General features: G+C 43.5%; 1 protein-coding gene across 2 annotated transcripts in view; it reads left to right on the top strand.

Moving 5' to 3' along the window:
• CFAP65 (cilia and flagella associated protein 65) overlaps positions 1-15,268 on the top strand; it is a 43,336-nt gene extending 28,068 nt beyond the window's left edge. For both annotated transcript variants that reach the window (XM_020792174.3, XM_020792173.3), the window contains exons 24-33: positions 343-501; positions 2,313-2,456; positions 3,230-3,346; positions 3,994-4,131; positions 6,244-6,309; positions 8,498-8,712; positions 9,336-9,500; positions 12,665-12,952; positions 14,151-14,288; positions 14,882-15,268. In XM_020792174.3, the coding sequence (XP_020647833.3) occupies positions 343-501; positions 2,313-2,456; positions 3,230-3,346; positions 3,994-4,131; positions 6,244-6,309; positions 8,498-8,712; positions 9,336-9,500; positions 12,665-12,952; positions 14,151-14,288; positions 14,882-15,011 (1,560 nt within the window). In that variant the 3' untranslated portion in view covers positions 15,012-15,268. The remainder of the gene's footprint in view (positions 1-342; positions 502-2,312; positions 2,457-3,229; positions 3,347-3,993; positions 4,132-6,243; positions 6,310-8,497; positions 8,713-9,335; positions 9,501-12,664; positions 12,953-14,150; positions 14,289-14,881) is intronic.
• The last annotated feature ends 5,943 nt before the right edge of the window (positions 15,269-21,211 follow it).

Below are 21,211 nucleotides of genomic sequence, written 5' to 3' on the forward strand. Positions count from 1 at the left end.
AGGTCTGGGGACCAAAGGGTGGGAGCCACTGCTCTAGAGCATCAGTTTAGAAAATCTCTGAGCAATAGAACAACTCTGTGTTGCTTTGTTTCTCTTTGCTTTGCTAACTTCCTGGGGCTTTGGCTCATACGTCTCTTCCTAAAAATAGCTGGCTAGATAAGAGGGTTTAGCTGTGTATGAGCTCACAGGATAGTTGCTAGGCTCAAAGAAAGGCAGATTTTGACACTTGTATCAATCAAAACAAAGCAAACGCCTGCCTGCTGTAGTTCAATATTCTTATTCTTAAAGTAATTCTTCTTATTCTTCCCATTATTTATTTTGTGTGTGTGTGTGTGTGTCTAGGTAGAGGTGCCCATCCACATCCTTGAAGGGGACTCTGCTCTGATTACCTTCCAAGGAATAGGCTTTGATCCACATGTGATGGGAGAGACAGCACAGTTTGACAAAGTGGTGTCTTCTGCTACAACACCAGGCTCTGCCAAATTAATAGTGCCTGGTCTAGTAAGTGTCAGAGGTTGCTGTCCTTCCAGTACCAACCAAGTGAAACCATGGGATTGAGGGAGCTATTGTCCTCTGTGCATAATTACTTTTGAATAGTCTTATTCCCCTCCCGCAGCTACAACTATATTATTGATTTTAGTGCTGCTGCTTAATTTAAACCAGGCATGCCAAATGAATGTTATTTTTCCTTCTTTTTCAAGCCTCTGGCTGGCTATAGTACACAGCTATTCCTAGGATTGTGCAGGCCAGTGTTAGGTTGCATCTGTGCACCTGGATGCTTTTATACTAATTGCAGTACACAGATGGAGCCATCCATCCATGCAATCAGATTTGTACTTAGGTCAAATCAAAATTGGAGACACTGTTGTTGGTATAGCTGTATTGCCACCTGCATGGTGCTAGGAGAAGTGCTGGCTGGCCTGGTGCCCCACAACCATCACCTTGTTCTTGATTTAGAAGTTGGTAGCTCCTGAAAGATCACTGTGGTAGCTCCTGAAAGTGCAGGCAAAGCTGCCATAACCTCCACAACCAAGGAAGAATAACATGTGCTTTGTAAACTTCCAGTTGGTAGCCTACACAGTTCACAAAAAGATCAACACACTGTGCAAATTAAATACCTCTTCCTTGGTCATTCATTTTGAAAGGATGTTATTTTACCAGGACGATCCCAGATGCAGGAGGATGTCCCTGGTGGTATGATGGCCTCACCAGAGGGATCCCCTTGTGATGTTATGCCATGGGCCTTTAAACAGCACTCTGTGAACGGCTAAAGAAGCTGTTTTTAAGTGGCGTAGTGACTGCTGAAAAGGGTCCCCTGCAAAGCTGGGGATCAATGCCACAGATGTACTGTCTGTGGGGACTGCATGGTGGAGTCAGCATGCCAGAACCAGCCATCTTAAGAAGGTGCAAGGCTGATGTGGAAACTTAGCATGTCATCCAGCCAGTTCTCATAGTTCCTGCTTGCAAATATTATGGCTGTGGCACAGAGGCCTCACAACGTAGAACCGTTTTACTGGTAGAGATTATGAGGCTTGCAAAGTCCAGCTCTGTAGCTGAACATTCAGGAATCCATAATAAACCTGGAAGGGAACATCTGTAATGCAGCCTCTTGGGCCCTTTTTGAGGCTGTGTGGCTTCCTTTAAAATATATATTCACTGGGCATGTGGTGATAATATATTGACAGGCCCATGTCTTCTTGGCAGAGAAATAGGTGAGCACATAAGCTTGTCCCTCAGAAAGGCTGAGGTTTTTCCTTATCTTTCTGTGAAAGTATGGCATTTTAAACCGTACTGAATTGCCAGAGACTTTCGGTAGATCATTTGAACCTTGTGGTGAAACTACACTCTGTCTTTTCTTGCTGGTGCCTCCTACTGGGAGAGAATTCCTGAAATTAAATACTATTTGTATTTGAGACAGTTTTGTGAAATAAGCTAGTAGCTAAAATAGTGAGCCATCAAGTCGATTGTGACTTATATGGTGACCCTTTCCAGGGTTTTCTAAGGATCAATGCACTCAGAAAAGATTTACCATCCCCTTCTCCTGGGAGGCAGTCTGGGACTGTACAGCTTACCCAAGACTACACAGGCTGTCCTCCTGGAAGACACTGTGGAGAATCAGACTCCTGATAGGTATACCTGTTCAGTAAGCTGGGTTTCATGTTGGACAACAATTGGTGTATTTAAAAGTCATGTTTCATGTGCTATTTCAGTACCCAATACAGTATTCACTACAAATACTATGTTCCACTGTGGGTTTGGCTTACTTCCTTGATGGAAGGAAAGGGATCACCCTCTGCTTGTTTCCTTTTCAGACAGTTTACTTGTCTCAGCCCCGGATTTGTCTTGGTAACATCCCTGTCTACAGCAAATGCAGCCGCCTTTTCTTTCTCAACAACGCCTCTGAGAATGAGGCCATTGTTTTTGCTTGGCACACTGGGATTTCAAATGCTACAGCGGTGAGTTCCGTCTTCTGTCTCCTTGTTCTTGGCCCTCCTTGGTCACCTCCTAGCTCTTCTGTTTCCTTTCAGATCCTCCAGATTTGCCCTGACTTCTGAACAGGACTGAAAGAACAAATAAAAATACCTCATAAACAGAAACAGAGAAGCCACAATAATAATAATAATAATAATAATAATAATAATAATAATAATAATAATAATAATAATAATAATAATAATAATAATAATAATAATAATAATAATAATAATAATAATAATAATAATAATAATAATAATAATAATAGTCTGCCAGTATGTCAATTCTGACTTATGGTGACCCTTCCCAGGGTTTTCTAGGTGGAAACTATACAGAAGTGGTTTACCCTTCCCTTCTTCTGGGGGGTGCCCTGGGAGTGAGCAGCCTGCCCAAGGCCACACAGGCTAGATCTTCTTCAAGGAGGCACAGTGAGGAACTGAACCCCCAACCTCTGCCTCCACAGTCAAATACCTAAACCACTGAGCTATCCAGCCAACAAGGGATGGCGAATATACATTAAAGAGAGAGGCACATTATGAATTGTGGTATCTTTTGCTCTTCCAATCAAGTTTTAAGCAGATGTATTCCATCACCATAGAGGCTCCCATTCTGTTTCTATAGTGTTGTAAGCCACATGGCCTCCTCTCCCAAATAAATGATCAGACTTGTTTCCGGATGGAGAAGTGACAGCAATATTTGGTGGAAATCCACTGTGAACTGCTATATATTCAGTGTCACATTGCTTTGTTTCCAGGTATTGAATATCACTCCAGAGACAGGAATTGTGCAGCCTGGAGAGAGCACTCACTGTGTTCTCACCCTGTATGCCAGTGAAAATCCATGCTTCTACAATGTGGATCTGATCTGTGAGGTGAGGCTCAGTGAGGACATAAGACAGTTCACTCTTCAATGTCTAAACACAGGAACATTGGCATCAAGCTACAGGAAGCATTAATGTGAACTGAGAGGGCTCAAGTTCTATGGGAGGGGCTTTTGTGGCTGAAAGATGTCTGAGCAGGTTGTATTGGAGGGCTGAAACAGGGAGGCTACTGGTTGTTCCATTTGAATTCTGATGGCAGCAGTGTGGTAGCTGTAACTAGTGGTGTGATGAGGGAAGAAGGGCATGGCTTCTTGCTCAAAGCCCACCTGTATAGCACCTGCCAGGAAGACGGCAGTGGTGTGGCTGCTACATGTAAAACCAACAGCTGATAAAATGATGCATATATGTGACAGAGGAAATGCTATGGAACATCCGGGGTTCCATTCTTGCTCTCCTCCTTTCTATATTTCTTTAACTGCTAGAGTTGCAATTTGCTTTGGGCCCCAATGCTTCTAATTGCACCTCTGTGTGTAGCTGCCTTGCTTCCTCTTTGCTTGGTTGGGTAAGTAAATGTTCCCATGTATGCATTCTGCAAGAACAGGGTATTAAGCCAGGGTGAGAATTTTACCAGAAGTTCAGCTGGAGAAGGCACCCAATCTCTCTCAAATCCTGTTAGCTATAGTTTTTTTGCCCTGTAGATTTTTACTCAGCATCCACTAGATCAGTATGAGAAAGAGCTACAGGAGTGGGAAGCTGAGAAGGCACGACAAGCTGTAGAGTTCACTATCACAGAGAAAGACCTGGATGTAAAGAACAACCACAAGCAACCTTTCAAGGTAAGAGATTCATCCTCAAAGTTCTGGATGCAAAATTTGTGGTTTTCTATTTACAGAATATTCTTCATGCAGACTTCACTCTAAACAGCCGTGGGAGTTGGTACCAGAGCTTAGAAAATTTTGGGGGGGGGTATGGCTTTCAGAAGACTCCTGACAGCATTGCTGGTAGATTCTGGAAGCTGTAGTCTCAAAAGATATCTTTTCCCATTTCTAATTGGATGGCAGATAGGAAACACAGGGACAAACTGTAAATTGGCTAAAGCCCTGTCTGGAGGATTCTGAGAGGTTTACCCCAGAAAAGATGTCTGTGGAGTTGTGCAGCAGGATTCCAGCTGTTATGTGCTACTGCATGCTAGGTAAAGGTAAAGTTAAAGGTTCCCCTTGACAATTTTTGTCCAGTCGTGTTCGACGCTAGGGGGCACTGCTCATCCCCGTTTCCAAGCCATAGAGCCAGCGTTTTGTCCGAAGACAATCTTCTGTGGTCACATGGCTGGTGCGACTTAGACACGGAACGCTGTTACCTTCCCAACAAGATGGTCCGTATTTATCTACTTGCATTTGCCTGCTTTTGAACCGCTAGGTTGGCGGGAGCTGGGACAAGCGACGGGTGCTCACTCCGTTGCGTGGATTTAATCTTACGACTGCTTGGTCTTCTGACCCTGCAGCACAGGTTTCTGCGGTTTAGCCCGCAACGCCACCACGTCCCTGCATGCTACTAAGGGCCTTTTTATAATGTTTAAAAAAAACCTCGAGCTGCAGTTTTTAAATAAAGGAGCAGCCAGACAAGAAAAGAATTCTCAGGCTTTTTTTGTGGACAATTTCCCATGGCTTATCCCTTCTACTCAACATCAAAAAAAAAAAAAAAAAAAGTAGGAGTTGGTTTTACCAGTTCCACTCACCAAGTGAGCATCCATGGCTGAGCAGGGATTTGAACCCAAGTCTCCTGGGTCCTAGTCCATCATTCTATCCACTACACCACACTGAGTATCCCACCATGAAGAGGAGGGAAGGACAATAAGAATGAGATTCCATCTAACTCTTTGAGCTCACACGCAACAAGGAGAGAGTGCTAAACTAAGGCCCCAACACTATAAAGACTTCCCTAAGTCTGAAGCTGTCTGAAGCTCAACATCAAAAAAACTAAGATCATAGCCACTGGTCCCATCACCTTCTGGCAAATAGAAGGGGAAGATATGGAGGCAGTGACGGATTTTACTTTCTTGGGCTCCATGATCACTGCAGATGGTGACAGCAGCCACAAAATAAAAGACATCTGCTTCTTGGGAGGAAAGCAATGCCAAACCTAGACAGCACCTTAAAAAGCAGAGACATCACCTTGCCGACAAAGGTCCGCATAGTCAAAGCTATGTTTTTTCCAGGAGTGATGTAGAGAAGTGAGAGCTGGACCATAAAGAGGGTTGACTGCCAAAGTATGGATGCTTTTGAATTGTAGTCCTGGAAGAGACTCTTGAGAGTCCCCTGGACTGCAAGGAGAACAAACCTATCCATTCTAAAGGAAATTAAACCTGAGTGCTCACTGGAAGGACAGATCCTGAAGCTGAGGCTCCAATACTTTGGCCATCTGATGTGAAGAGAAGACTCCCTGGAAAAGACCCTGATGTTAGGAAAGTGTGAAGGCAAGAGGAGAAGGGGACGACAGAGGACAAGATGGCTGGAGAGTGTCATCGCAGTGACCAACATGAATTTGACCCAACTCCGGGAGGCAGTGGAAGACAGGGGGGCCTGGTGTGCTCTGGTCCATGGGGTCACGAAGAGTAGGACACAACCTAATGACTAAACAACAACAACAATCCCTTCTACTCATCCAAATAACTATCTAGAATTCCACAGGGTGGAAACCAGCTTGGGGAAGAGGCAATTTTGACCAAAAAAATGAGTGTCCAAGGAAGGGTCAAGCCACTGATTGTTGCTCTTTTGTTTAGCATTGCAGTTTCCCAAGTCTCTTTTATATTAATTTTAAAAAATACTCCACAGTTTTATTAAATTCATTTGTATATGTCAATTGCTTTTCTTTATTCCACTCTACACTCTATATCAGTATCGTTGTTACAGTTCTGCCTTCTTTGCTACCATTTTCCTTCCTTTATCTAGGGGGCTCCAAACCCTCTGGGATTTGCAAAGTCTTCTAAAGTGCTTACAGAGGCCCAGAAATACAAGGTAATATTGTCTGAAATATGTTTTCAAAGCACATTTCTCTCAGGGTGACCTATAGGGCAGAGGGTCAGTGAAGTGCTTACTTTCTAGCTGGCATTTTTGATCAAGAATCTAGCCCTTTTCCTTATTTTGTAAAAATGAAATCAGTGTGACAAATAAAAATAATTGTGTGGCAAAGGATGTATTATACAGTGGTGCCTCGCTTAGCAATTGCCTCGTTTAACGATGTATTCGCTTAGCGATGAGGTTTCTGGAGCGATTTTGCGCTCCGTTTAACGATGTTCCCTATGGGGAAAATTCGCATAGCGATGTTCGGGACCTTGCGTCGCTTAGCGATGACAGTTTTAGGTCCCCTGTTTCGCTTAGAGATGTCCTGTTTTTGCAATTTTAAGTGTGTCTTCAAAAACGGTTTTAAATGCTTGGAATCGTTAGTGCACCTTCTAAAATGTGTGCAAACTTAATTTGGCTTTGTTCTGACTCTTCGTTAATTTTTGGTGAATTTTTCCCCTATTGAAATGCATTGAACCCAATTTTGACAGCTGTCAAAATCGGGTTCAATGCATTTCAATGGGGGAAAAAATTCACCAAAAATTAACAAAGAGTCAGAAACTGTTTTAAATGCTTGGATTCGTTAGAGCACCTTCTAAAACATTTGCAAACTTAATTTGGCTTTGTTCTGACTCTTTGTTAATTTTTGGTGAATTTTTCCCCCCGTTGAAATGCATTGAACCCGATTTTGACAGCTGTCAAGATGATATTGTATGTTGTTTTTAATAGGAATGTGCACTAGCACCAAAATTAAGATTTGGAATTTGGATTTGGAATGCAGAATTGCAGCCCTTCAGATCTGGAATTTTGAAAATTTGGAATTTCTGGTTATTTGGAACTCTGTTACAATCAATTTGAATACCATATGACATTATTTTCCACTTTAAAAACAACAACAGGCAAAGCATTTTTGAAAGGTTTCCCTGTGTCCTCTGACACTTTGCCACTGATTGTGTCAAACAAAAAGCGTGTGCATCAACAGTGAGCAGTGTCTAGGTATTAGAAATGGACTGGAATGGGCATCCTGTTTGAACCCTGAACAGTGGGAATGCTGGCAGAAAAAGCCAGCAACATTGGGGAAGCAGAGGTAACCGTCACACTGGGGAGTGGGCAAAGGACCCGGGCAGGACTGGCAGGCAGACTGAAGCAGCCGATCGCCTGCGGTGGGTGGGAATTGTGCCAGCAGCCCTGGGGCCCCGTGCAGTTGAGTGTGGGAGTACATTCCTGAAGTCGCTGTTGGAAAAACGAAAGAGGCGGGAGGAAGGTGCAGCAGACGGAAGCATGGCACACCTCGTCCTTTGAGCAGAGTGCGCCCGTCTCTCTTCCTTGAAGGGGACTTCAGGGAAATCCAGCCGTGGCCGCTTGACATTAAGGAAGACAGGTTTTTCTGCAGATCCAGGTTCCAGGCATGAGTAGTGTGGGCTGACAGTGTCCCCTGCCTGATAAAACGCCCTCTCCTTTGGGCGCACTAGTTGGTGGGCAAGACAGCAGTCCCACGGCCACCCTGGCTAAGCCTCCCAGGCAGACTCCTTCTCAGCCCAGTAAGACAAGGGATCACTCTCTTTTGGCCCCCGGGACTCCTGCACCTCTGCCTCTAGCTCTGCCTCTGCCCTGTCCTTTCTCTGGGGTGGCGTAGAAAGCTTGCCTTGTTGCTGCAGGGGTGTGGGGCTTGGATGCTGGAATATAACCGCTGGCACTGCTGGCAGGAGGTGCCATGCACATTGCTTGTTCCCTCCTGTACTCTGTGACCCCCTCAGTGCCAGCTGGGCCTTCTTTACTAGCTGCTGCTGCATTTGATGGAAAGTTGGCTGGCATTGCCACCTCCCCTGGAATGCACTCCTCCTTCTTCCACAAGGAGGCAACCTGTTGTAGAGTAGGTCCTTTAGCTTGCTGGCCAGGGCCACCAATTCCGGCCAGGAAAAGGCTTTTCCCCCTCTCCGGAATCCCCCCTCCACCTTGACTGTTCCCTTATTATGCCCTTATTTATTATAGCTGTCTCCCGACTAAGGACCTGCATTCCATTTTCCAAGCTTTAGAGGACATCGACCCCTTGACCCACCATGTCCCAATTCTGTTCAGTTGACTAGCTTCCAAGAGCTTCAAACCACTAAGTTTTAATGGCTTTTAATTTCTTCTCTAACAGACTCTTCCTCCCATTAAGAACATCCAGGGGCCTCACCCTCCAGCAAGCCGCAGTGAGAGGAGGAAATTAAGAGACAAAGAGGCCAGTAGGTTGTGGGCCAAACCGGAGCCCCCCAAGCCCTTCCTCATACACCTTGGGGTCACAGCCAGATCCCACTCAATGGATGAGTTCCTGACCAACTTTGCAGATGACTTACCCCAGCACTTCCTGTACCGGTAAGGTAAACTGCCTTCCTTGTTGCCAGTTCCCTGGACATGTTAAGACAGCTGCCTACTCATTACCCAGATGTACTTGTATTAGTATCCAACAGTAGTTCCGTCTAAACACAGCGTGCATGGAAATCACAAAATCTGCAGAAACCAGATCATTCACTACGAGTGCGACCTTACTTGTTGTGCTTCTTAATGCAGATACATTAGGAAAACAATGTATAGGCCAACACAGGACATTGGGTTGAGGCACAATAGCACATGAAAACTTCACACATTCAATTCATAGTGTGTGATATCTAAAGCCAGCCATGTTATTTTGACACAGAAAGCAGAAAACCACATAAGCATCCCTTCTCATCTGGGGCTGTGAAAATACAGCAGCAATAAATTACCAAGCCTTTGCTGCCATTTTCAGCTACCTGAAGTCAACAACCTCACTCTGCTTATCAACAGGGCCAACCCTGCTCATGTGGGAAGTGGTGCTGACATTTGATAACCATTTTGTCTTTTCCAGTCCATTTCTGTAAAGTGTCAGAGACAAACATTTCCAGACATCCTCTGATTTACAACACACTCACATATTGTTTGTAAAGGTCTTTCAGTGTTATTTGTCGTCTGTATTCTAGCCAAACTAAGAAGAAATCAGCAAGCAGTGGTGCCACAGAGAGGACCTCTGTGAACAGGGGCAAAAAGAAGAAAGAACCCACAACCATTCCAAGTTGGACAGAACTAGCAAGCTGTACAGAACAGGAGGCCCAGCTAGTGACGGACATGTTGTCCACAGTAATAAAGTGGGTAATTTATTATTATCCTTATTTTGATTTTATACCATTATGTTTATTGTTTTGAACACTGTATGCTTAATATGTAAATTGGCCAGAGTGGCCTGGTAGCCAGATGGGCCGGTATATAAGCTAGCTAGCTAGCTAGCTAGCCAGCCGGATGGATGGGTGGATGGGTGGATGGATGGATGGATGGATGGATTCTTTACCAGAAATCTTACTGTATGAAAACAGTATAACCACTGGTAACAAGGTGCTCTGAAGGGCATCTGGGTAAGATTCCTGCTGGGAGAGTTAACTCTTTATGAACCTATGGCAAATATGCATCTCTCTCTCTCTCTCTCTCTCTCTCTCTCTCTCTCTCTCTCTCTCTCTCTCTCTCTCTCTCTCTCTCTCTCTGTGTGTGTGTGTGTGTGTGTGTGTGTGTGTGTATTTGTGCTTTATTCATACATGCATTGCTTACAATTCTTTTTTGCATGCTCACTCATTGTAACTGGATGTATTGGATGATGCATGCAAATTATCTTTTGGGAATGGCTCCCAGTGACCTTTTCTTAATGTTGTCCATTTCCCAACACACACTGGGGCATCCAGTTAGATTATTTTTATTCATGCATGGCTCTTTTCACTTTTATGGAAAGTGAAAGAAGAAAGTGTCAAGCAGAACTGCAGTTGAAGGTAAGCAGTCAAAATTAATGATGACAGAAGAATCATACAACTTTTGTGCTGACAGTGAAAACACTGTAGTTAGAGTGAGTTTTTTAAAAGCCCTTTTTATGTTGTAAATTACATACAACTGCATTTCATTTAACAGAACAAGTAATCAACAGTAAATTATGCAAATTTCACGAGTATAAAACACATAAACAATTAAGCATTTTAACTTTATTTATGCCAAAATGTTCTATTGAGAGGCTGGGATTTTACTGTAATAATAGAGGACATTTAGAAACTTAGAATCATAGAAGAATGGAGCTGGAAGGGGCCTGTAAGTCCCCTGAGTCTAAAACCCTGATCAGTGCAGGAATCCATATCTAATATATCTGGCAAATGGTTGTGTAATTTTCTCTTGAATGCCTCCAGCTTTGGACTGCTCACCACCTCCCAAGGTAATTGGTTCCATTATCATACCGGTCTGACAGGAAGTTTTTTCCATTCAACCAAAACCTGGCTTCCTTAACTTGACCCTATTATTACATGTCCTGCACTCTGGGATAATTATGAACAGATTTTACCCCTTCTTTGTATAATGATATTTCAAGTATTTGAAAAGTGCACTCATATCTCCCCTTAGTCTCCTTTTCTCAAGGCTAAACATGCCTAGTTCTTTCAATCTTGCTGCTCTTCTAAGCACTAGTTCCAGTTTGTCAGCATCCTTTTTAAACGGTGGTGTCCAGAACTGGACACAGTACTTAAGATGAGGCCTAGTTATTTTCTTGGAATCATGGAGGATAGGTGACATAACAGATGATTGGAGGGAGGATAATGTCTCTATATTCAAAAAAGGCAAAAAGGAAGAACCACGGAACTACAGGCCAATCAACCTGATATCAATCCCATGGGAAATTCTGGAGCAGATTATAAAATGTTTGCTTTGGAAGCACCTTGAAAACAATGCAGTAAAAACTAGAAGCCAACATGGATTTGTCAAGAACAAATCGTGCTAGACTTAATCTTATCACATTTTTAATTAGGTAAACTAACTTGTAGATGTGGGAATGTTATAGATGTAATACATTTTGACTTCAACAAAGCTTTTGACAAAGTGACCCACAATATTCTGATTAGTAAGTTACCTAGGTGTGGACTGGATAGAACAACTGTTAGGTAGATATATAGTTGGTTACAGAATCAGACTCAGAAAGTGCTTATCAATAGCGCCTTCTCAAACTCTGAGGAGGTAACAATAAATTTCCATAAGGCTCAGTCCTGGGCCCAGTACTCTTCAACATTTTCATTAATGACTTGGATGAGGGAGTGTAGGGTATACTTATTAATTTGTCAGTGACTCAAATTGAGTGTAACAGCTAATACCTTGCAAGACAGGAACAGAATTCTAAAATATCTTGATAGACTTGAGCACTGGACTGAAAACAACAGAATGCAATTTTAGACTGCATTAACAGAAATATAGTTATCCAAATCCCATGAAGTACTAGCTTTGCTGAACTTCAGCCTCTCTCTTGTCTTCCTGTGGGGTCTCCTGTATGTCTTCCTCTGCATGCTATCTGCCAGACTCCTTCTCAAGAATCTGAAAGTGGTTTTGCAGTTCCACTGGTGAAGAGCATTTTCTCCTTCTTTTGCTTGTAAATGTGACCCTTTTCCATTGTGTTTCATCCACTACGTTTGTTGCTCTCTCCTCAGCATTCTCCGCCTCTGCCTTGTCTGTTCCTCCACCTGTAGTGCCTCCTTTGGCGACAGCTGCTCAAGAGTTCTGTCTCTCTATTCTTCATCTTCTCTTATAGCCTGAAGAGTGACCATTTGCTCCTCCAGTTCTTTCCGTTTTCCTTCCAACATGCTACCAGATTGCACTTGCTGCATATGTACACTGTGTTGTTCTCAGGCACGAAAACAAACATTGCACACATGCTGCAGGTCACCACCACTGAAATGTCTTTTCCCTCCATAATCTTCATTTACCTTTTTATTTTCTTCTTTTTGTCTGTGAGAGCCCTTTCCTTTGTCTTGTCTGCCTTGAAGTATTCTGGGAAGGTCCAATAATATATCACTCATGCAGCTCCTCAGAGTGAGCTATGTGATATTGCTGACGTGATTTTATTGTTTTACTCATTGGAGCTTTACAATATATCATCTACATATGATTATAAAGCTTGGATTTAATGTGTTGTTGTTTTTAAACATAGCACTGTTGTCCATATATGGACATCAAAAAAAGAGTCAATGATATGCTTGCATTCTTCTCCCAGGTTTCTTTGTTTTTACTTGCCCTGCTAGAGTATTGCTGGATTTGGAGGCCTGACCCATAAGACACAAAGCTACATAAATATCACACGGGCTATCATATAGGATCGATCTTGGGCCCCAAGAAATACATTCATGGTTGCAGCTCAAGCCAACTAGTTCTCTTGTTTTTAGGGTTTGGCTGCGAAGACTGGATGAGACAGTGGTGAGTTTTCCTAATGTCTAACTAAATGTCCCTCTTGATATTCCAGAGGTTTGCTGGAGGAGACCCAATTCCAAGAAGCCGTGATCAGAAGCCTTGCAGAGCCCACCCCCTACTTCTGCCAGTTTTGGAGTCCAGAGTCAGCCAAACAGAAGCACAGCCCGAGTGGCACCTCCCCAGCAGCTTTCTCTCCAGAGAGCAGCCCTAAGTGTAGGGTTGGAAGTGAAGCTTCCGAGGGGGAAAAGGCATCTCCTGCAGGCAGCTCAGATGCTCAAGAGAGTGTCAGTGTCATTATTCGCAAGGAACACTTTCGTGAACAGAAGGAAGCCATTATGAGGTGAGCAAAATGAATGATCTTGGTGGGAGCTCCAAGCAGAGCTGTATATTTTTGAACTTGTGTGGGCACAGATTTTTTGACAACACTCTTCTCCCCTCCCCCCCCCCCATTCCTACCTGCCTGGAATGTTGTTGGCAGAGGAGAGTGAATGTGTTCACGGAGCTCTTGTGATTGGTCCCCTGCCTCAGTTTTACCCCCTCCCCCCTACATTCACACACTTATTGCCCAACCCTCCCAAAAGTTCAGAAAGCTGTCACCTTCCTCGTGCTTCTGCCACATCCACCACCTCCTTTCTTCTCAAGTATTCCCGAATGTAATGTGTTGCCAAGAAAACAGTGCACTGAAGAAGCGCCTGTCACAGTCATGGGCTGCTGCCACGTTTCTCTGCAAAAGCCAAAGGAGTAAAACAAAACAAACAAAGAGAGCCACTTACTCATAAAAGAGCTCTAACTGGAGGCACTGATGAGGTAGGTCAGAATCCGTCCTTTTCCTTGATACTGAGGTCATCGGTTTCTGACCTGCAGATTCAGTTTTTCTCTTTTGTTTCCCCTTTTTTACTTTTCCCCTTATAAGTCAATGGCGGGGGAGAGGACGCACTTCTTTGGGGGAAAGTCCAGATGCTGCAGCCAGGGACATAACTGAAGTCAATGGGGACAACTTTTCTTTCTTGGAGCACCAAAGTTAAGGGGTGGGGAATCAGGTTTAGCCCCTGATCTCAGCAGTACTCCTGGGGGTGGGGTCAGCTGCATTAATTTCTACCATAGAAGTGAGTGGCTCCCATTGACATCTATGGGAGATGGTAAACACAGTCTGCTTCCCATTTATACAATTGTGAAGGGTCCTAGCAGAGTGGAGAGGGGCAATATTGTTACTAAACTCCTCAGACCCAGGACCTCATAGCCATTTTGTATGCATATTATACCTGCTGGGAGCTTCTGTGGGATGTAGATTTTTGTTTTTATCATATGATCCAGCCATCATTCCTATGAACATGCCCTTTCAACAAATCTGGAATCTGCTTCTGAGACAAAAGAATACCTTCTCAGCTGGTGGGCCTTTGGCTGATTAGGTCTCGAGTCCCGGACATGGTGTTTGCTGCTGTTAGAAAACAAAGGAGCCGGGTGGGCACTCTGCTGTGACACGTTCTGTAAGCATTCTGGGAAACCACAGGGGACACTGAAATGCTCTTTCTTTTCAGGATGCCAGCATTTGCGAATCTGACAGAGACGGTGCTGGACAATACCATCCAGAACATTCTAGTGGAGGCCAGTCGTGGAGAGGTGGTGCTGACAGCACGACCCAGAATCATTGCACTCCCTCCCCTTTTCGCTCAAAAGTGAGTAGATGGGATATAAGCGTGTGGCGTTAAAGGATTGCCCAAAAATCAGCATTTCCTTTTCAGTGTGGGTGGTGGTGACTGGGACTTGAGACAAAGGAACGTCTCTGATGCCCATCGGAGCTGCAAAATCTTTTTAGGTGTGGTTGGCATATTCTCTTTTTCTCTCTTGCAGCCTAATGGATTCCATCCTTTGCAGGGCTTCACCCTGTTTATGGGTCTGCGGGCAGACCAGGCTACTCCATTCTTTGCTTTGCTTTGAAGCCTGGGAGCATCTGCAAAAAGGGGCTGGCATTGGAGAGGTTTAGAGGAGGCTTGGGTAGAGGGAGGTGCATAAGAAAGTAACTAACATGCTAAGCTTAGAGAAGGCTCTAAGGTAGCATCAGTGCTTCTGAAAAGGAAAAGCAGGTTTCTTCTAGGATAGAAGGTTCTCATAGCAGCTGCTACTACACAAGGGCCCCTGACAAAATGCTTGCCTCGCTCCTTTTCTGAAAAGCCGGGACATTGAATCTGGGCCTTAATACAGGCATTTACTATGGTGGCGGTGATGCTGCAAACATTCAAAGGGTTGTTGTTGTTGTTTTGTCTTTCAGAGGCATCAGTCCCATCGTTTCGATGATCCACAAGCCCTCTTTGGCCCAGCCTTCTACCGGGCCACTGGTCAACACCCTCAGAGAAACGAAGGACTGTGAGGGGCAGCGACACATTGTCTTACCCCCCTAGGAGGAGTCAGGGACTTTGATACCACCCAGGTCTTGGGTTTGTGGTAGGCTGGCCCCTGGATATGAGCCACAGAACTGCTCTGCTTTGGAAAGCTACTGCATTGCAGCAGGCTCGAAGGGGAGACGGCTTGCATCAGAACTTGCAGTGGCCCTGCCTCATGCCACAAGGGCAGAAGATCTGATCCTGTGACGTTCGAAGCAAAGTGGAAGCAGTTCCAGCTGTACCGTGTGTGAAAGAGAATGAGGTTTTTCAAATGAGGACGACTCTGCCTGCCTTTTTGCCAGCTGTTGGTGTTGTCAGTGTTCACATTTATTTCCAGCAGGGGGTGTTGCAGGATTCTACATAGTGTTCTAGCTGGGGTTGGTGCAAGGTCTCTTTCCCTTTGCTCCCCACCGTGCCTCCATGAAAATGAAATGATGACTGCCAGACAAAAAAGCCACTGATAACCCAGGTTAGGATGCAACTGCTTAAGATGGAGTGTATGTATGGAGAGATATTTTCCTCCCTTTCCAGCTTTCAGTCAACCCAGTGTTTGACAGTGATGGGCATGACATTCAAAGAAAGGACCAGATGAATAGACTAGAAACATTAACAGAATTAATTAATTAATTAATATATGTGATCAGGTTTTTGGCCCACTCCACTAAGTGCTGTGTTAGGAGCACAGGTCCCTGTGTTGCAAATTTCACAAAGATGCAAGTAGCTGCTCAGCTGGCCTGTCCCCTTCATAGATTCCTTAAAGGTCTGTTGTGAGACCTGTTCCTGAATTTGCCGGGGACATTTAGAAATCAAACGATATTCTTCCTATGGGATGAGTAGAACACTGATGAGTAGAAAAAGGAACATTTTTTTATAATTAGTTTTTTCACTACTTCATTCCTCATTGTGACCTTATAACCCTCTACCATATACTCCTTTGTCTCCTCTCAAGAACCTGCATATATTTATCATGAATTTAGTTATCAGAAGCCTTGATGAGTTCTCTTGTTTATTTCCTTGATTCTTTCCCAGTTTAGGTCTGTCTTTTAAGAAGGAGCAAGCAGAAGTGCATTATGTGAGAATGTGTACTGAAACAATCCCTAGTGGGTGGTTTTTCTGATAATTAATTGTTTCTTTAATTGTTTCTCTATCTTTCCTTTGGGAGGTATTTTCTGCTGCTGCTTTAGAGTAAGAGTGCAATTGGACAAGGAAACAGCTCATAGTTTGAACTTCTTGTGGCACTGTCTGGTGCAAGCTATTTCCTAGCAATTACATGATACACAAGAGGTCACAAAACAGCCTGACCCTGATGAGTGCCCAAGCTGGACCATTTTGGTCCGGTGGCAGGGCTACTCTTTTTTAAGGGTGGGCTGGAGCAGTTCCTGCAGAGACAGGATTGCCCCTCTCCCAACAAAGCACCCCTTTCTGGTGCAATCAGACATGATCCTTTCTTGCTGTCTGATCACACTCTTAGTTACCACCACAGATGTACACTTGTTTGAAAACTGAAAGCAGAAAACTTCATTATCCAACTCTGAGAGGCAGCACACACAAGCAGTAGACCAGTGAACAGGATGCTCAGGTGGTACCTCACCTGGTGCTAGCATTCAGCTTGCTGGACTTTTCTGTAGGGAATCCTGCATCTCATTAAAGAATCTCAAACTTGACTGCAGAAGGATTGCACAGTGCGTTTGCAATACCGCTTTCCTTTTTTTTTTTCAAATGCTAAATTTGTACCAGTGGAACTACAGGTATATAACAATTTACCATAGCTAGCTTGTTTATTTCTTTCAGCAGAAATCTATTCATTGCCCAAACCCACATCAAGGTTTTACTCACCCCATCCTCTCACATGGATAACTAGATGGTGCACAGACATGCTGAAGTACGTTCAGCATGTCCTAAGAGAAGCAAACACACATCATTTCCAAAGCTGATTAGGGACATCTTTGTGCTGGGTTGTAGAGGGATCAAATTTAAATATTGGTCTGGATACACCTTGAGAGTGTGTGGTGGACAACGAACAGCCATGCATTGCTACCACAGATGACTCTTGCGTTTCTGGAGCACAGGCTGGATGGAACTGCAGGAGCACTGGAAGCAATGGCTGCTGCATTCAAACACTTTCAAACAGCAGTTAACTCCGTCAGCACTTCTGCACTTTCCACATTGCCAGTGCTCTCTCAGGTGGGTTTACTTCAGAAGTAACTTCAAGAGCAACATGTGTTTCATAGAATTCTTGTGTCACCACAGAAGGGTAACTCAGTCATCTTAAAATAGAAGTATTCAGGCTGATACTAATTTATTTCAGCGCAGTGACAATGGTTTGCATCTAAGTTCTTTGTTTTGTATGGGGTGGATATTCTGGGAGCCATTATACAAACACAGATTTCTACAATTATTCTGGTAAACCAAATTGTAGCATTTTGGTGGTATTAAAGAAGTACTTCCTATCCCATTTAACAGCAGAGGAGCCAGGACTTTGTCATAAATGTGGAACATGTTTATTCAGCAGTAGTCTCTGCATTGAATTCAGTGGGACATATTTCCTTGTAAGTATGCTCAGGGTGGTCGCCTTAGACAGTGATGCTAAAGTAATACTGTAGCTGAAAGTGGGGAAGTACAATTGCAATTAGAATATGGCCTGAGGTGGTTAAAAGACCTTAGAATATCCTAGGTGCTAAAAAAACCACTGCATTATTACTCCGAGCATCACTATCCTGTTCCTTAGTCTTCTATCTCCCCCACAAACTGGTTTAGCCTATGGGAGGTAGGGTTGAAAGCTCCTATCTCATCACTGCAGCATAGGGTGTGACTATATTGTAATTTGATTCACAGCCTGCATAACATTTGAAATTGCAGTTAGTGCTCACACAGGGGCTGTGGAATTCACTGTTAATAATGGATGTGATATGAGTCACATTCCAGCCCATGCCCCCCTTCTTTCCTTCCTTCCTCTGGTCCCACCTCTGCCCATCTGATGAGAAATCATAATGATGGCTTTGCGATCAGGTGATAGGATGGTCAAGTGCTACTTTCATATATATAAAGATTTTTTTAAATAAATTGGAGGATGATTGGGAGAGAGGAAAGAATTATGTTCCCCCAGTCCTGAACATCACACTCCAAGTGCCTACATCACCAAAACACCACCTACAGACATGCCCCTCCTATCTTTTTAAGAACATATCACAACTAATCACATGTGGGAAAGCACATTCAAATCATTCCATCTTGAAAAAGTAGAATTCTCCCTAGCGGCAGAGAAAGAAAGCCATTTGGGACAACAAAAAGGCCTAGACCAATTCAAATTAAGCTTTGCATCATGTGGGCAGTAAAAAAAAGAATTTACCTGTTTTATAAGCAGAGCAAATCCTGTGGTATTGGACCATGTATGCTTGGCCTGTCCTTATTTCTTAAGTGTCCTTTCAAAATGGAATCTGTGAATTTGGGAGCCTCAGCATCAGATTAGACATGATATTCATTCTGTGAATGCAATTAATATCTACATACTAGTTCTGTTGTGTAAATGGCAGCCTAAGAAGCTTTGGAATTAGGAGGCAAAGTTTAAGTCCTCTTCTTACATTCCTGGCCTTGAAAACAGCAACCTCTCCAAAAGCTGCTGTTTGCATTCTAAGAGACAGCCTTCTCTGATGCCAGTGGGTGCTTCCTTGGAAGTGCAGATGAAGAGCTGAAACTTCCTTCTCAAAGCTGCTCATGTTGTCCTTGCAAACAAATAGTAACAGGAGAACAATGCATAGTAATTGCATTCATATAGTTATGTTATTGTTTTGTCATTAAGTCGTGTCTGACTCTGTGACCCCATGGACCAGAGCACACCAGACCCTCCTGTCTTCCACTGCATCCCAAAGTTGGGTCAAATTCATGTTGGTTGCTTCGATGACACTGTCCAACCATCTTGTCCTCTGTCGTCCCCTTCTCCTCTTGCCTTCGCACTTTCCCAACATCAGGGGCTTTTCCAGGGAGTCTTCTCTTCTCATGAGATGGCCAAAGTATTGGAGCCTGAGCCTCAGGATCTCTCCTTCCAGTGAGCACTCAGGGTTGACTTCCTTCAGAAGGGATAGGTTTGTTCTCTTTGCAGTCCAGGGAACAAACATACAGTTAACATCACCACTATTTCAACTCCCTGGTTCCTGGGGTTACTTTCTTGACAGTGTTTCCACAATAAAACAACCAATGTTGGAGAAATACAAGGATCAGATTGTACCTTGATAACTCATTACCGGATGAGAAACAACAAGGTGCTGTTGTAGCCAGGATTTAACGCCTGGCCTTTGAGCCAGCTCCATATTACAAATCAAAAACCAACCAACCAACCAACCCCTCTGGAAATGCTCTTTGCCAGTGGGCAAAGTGAGAAACAGATCCCAGTTGTTTAATGGGAATAGTCATGCATGTTTTAACCATCCCTTTTGCTCTTATGCTCTTAACAAGTTTCAGCAGTAGATTTCCATATGTGAAAAGTATTGTCTCTATAGCTTGAATAGCTTATCCTGTCTACAATCTCCAGAATCTGTTACAGGCCTGTGTGTGTCTATATGTCTACATGCATGCACCACATGCATTTGGTCTACGTACATGCCATGGCATAGTCACATGTAATCCAATGCTTGTTCTGTGACCAACTATTGTATGCATCCTACCACATCAAAATATGCACTTCTCAGCCTTGCCTGTTACACCGCCCCCCACTCATGGCTGAATCGCTCATGGCTTATTATTCCCCATTAGCCGTGCATTATCTTCTACATACCCAGGCTGTTACATCTAGTAACTTGGTTTCATATCAGTGCTGCCATTATTAGTATTGTCAGTCATTTTATGTCTGTTGAGGCTCTTGTAGCTTTTATAGGGGGCATGGCAGCCAATGAATTCTTTTTCCCTCTCATAGTAAGTTCAGGTTAACTTTTGAACTTCTGCCTGTTACATAGGAACTGCTCGTTAGTTCGGTGGTTTAGGCATCAGAGGTCGGGAGTTCGATTTCCCACTGTGTCTCCTTGACGGGCTGATTTCAGTGATCCACAGAGTCCCTTCGAGCTCTGATGATGATGATGAAGAAGAAGTGCTTTTAAAAGTAATTTTCCAATTCTGCTTCTCCCAGGAAAAAGCTTGGGACGATGATGATTCCTAACAAAGGCACAGGAGCCCTCCCAGACAAAATGTGGCAACCCTCTTCTAGTTGTAGGCAAACTAAATGGTGGCTCATTTGATGCTATGCTCAACTGAATTAATAGACCTTATACAGAAGCCACTTCTTGTTTTTAAATCCTCTTGCCCAAAGAATATGATATGTTGCATTACTGGTTCTTCTGCCTTTAATGACCATATCGAAGGACAAACAGTACTTTTATCTCCAGATAAATGTCTTGATTTTGGAGAAACAATTAATGGATCCATTATTGAAGGGTCAAATTTTATAGTATTTAATTAATCTGAAGAAGACAGAAAATAGCCAATCTATGTCTTTGGATGTAGGGAACCTATTTATGAGTCCTATTCTGCTTTCTCTTGTGCCCAATTTATTCCTCTGCCACAGAAGCAGTCCTGAATACATATTTAGGTCCTACACTTTGATTAGCAGAACTGCAGTATATAGATATTATCTAATCTGGAAGTCCACCCGCCCCAACAACAATAATGCAATAGAAATGCCAACACTTTCTCAGGATCACAAAATGAGGAAATGTGCTGAGAGGGAAAAAAAAGATTAATGCATATGGCTAGGTATTTATAACTTTACAGTATTTAAAACGGGGGTAGACAATTTCTTGCCCCTCCCCCCCAGATGTTGCTGGATTGCAACTAGTATTAGCATAACCAACAATAAGGGATTATGGGAGCTGCATTCCAAAGATATCTGGAGGGACAAAAGTGGACTATCACAGGTTTTAAGGAAACTCAACAGCCTACCTAACCTGTGCCATTAGAAAAAGACAGGGTTGCCTTAAAGGAAGCAAGAGATTTATCTAACATTGGTTTATCCTTACATTATTGTCACAACTATCCTACAGATTTTAGGAAGAATTTAGTTTGGTATGAATCTGTCTTCCACACGTTGCTCACTCCCTCTTGTTTTTTCATCAGTCTGTGACCATGGTGAAAAGCTCCACACTGTTTTTTCATATAATAACCACTGCTGGAAATGAAAATACTTTTTCTCACACACATAACAGCTTTTCAAAAAAAAGAAAAAAGAAAAG

Source organism: Pogona vitticeps, chromosome 1 (assembly GCF_051106095.1).
Source record: "Pogona vitticeps strain Pit_001003342236 chromosome 1, PviZW2.1, whole genome shotgun sequence".
In the NCBI taxonomy this organism is placed as follows: Eukaryota; Metazoa; Chordata; class Lepidosauria; order Squamata; family Agamidae; genus Pogona; species Pogona vitticeps.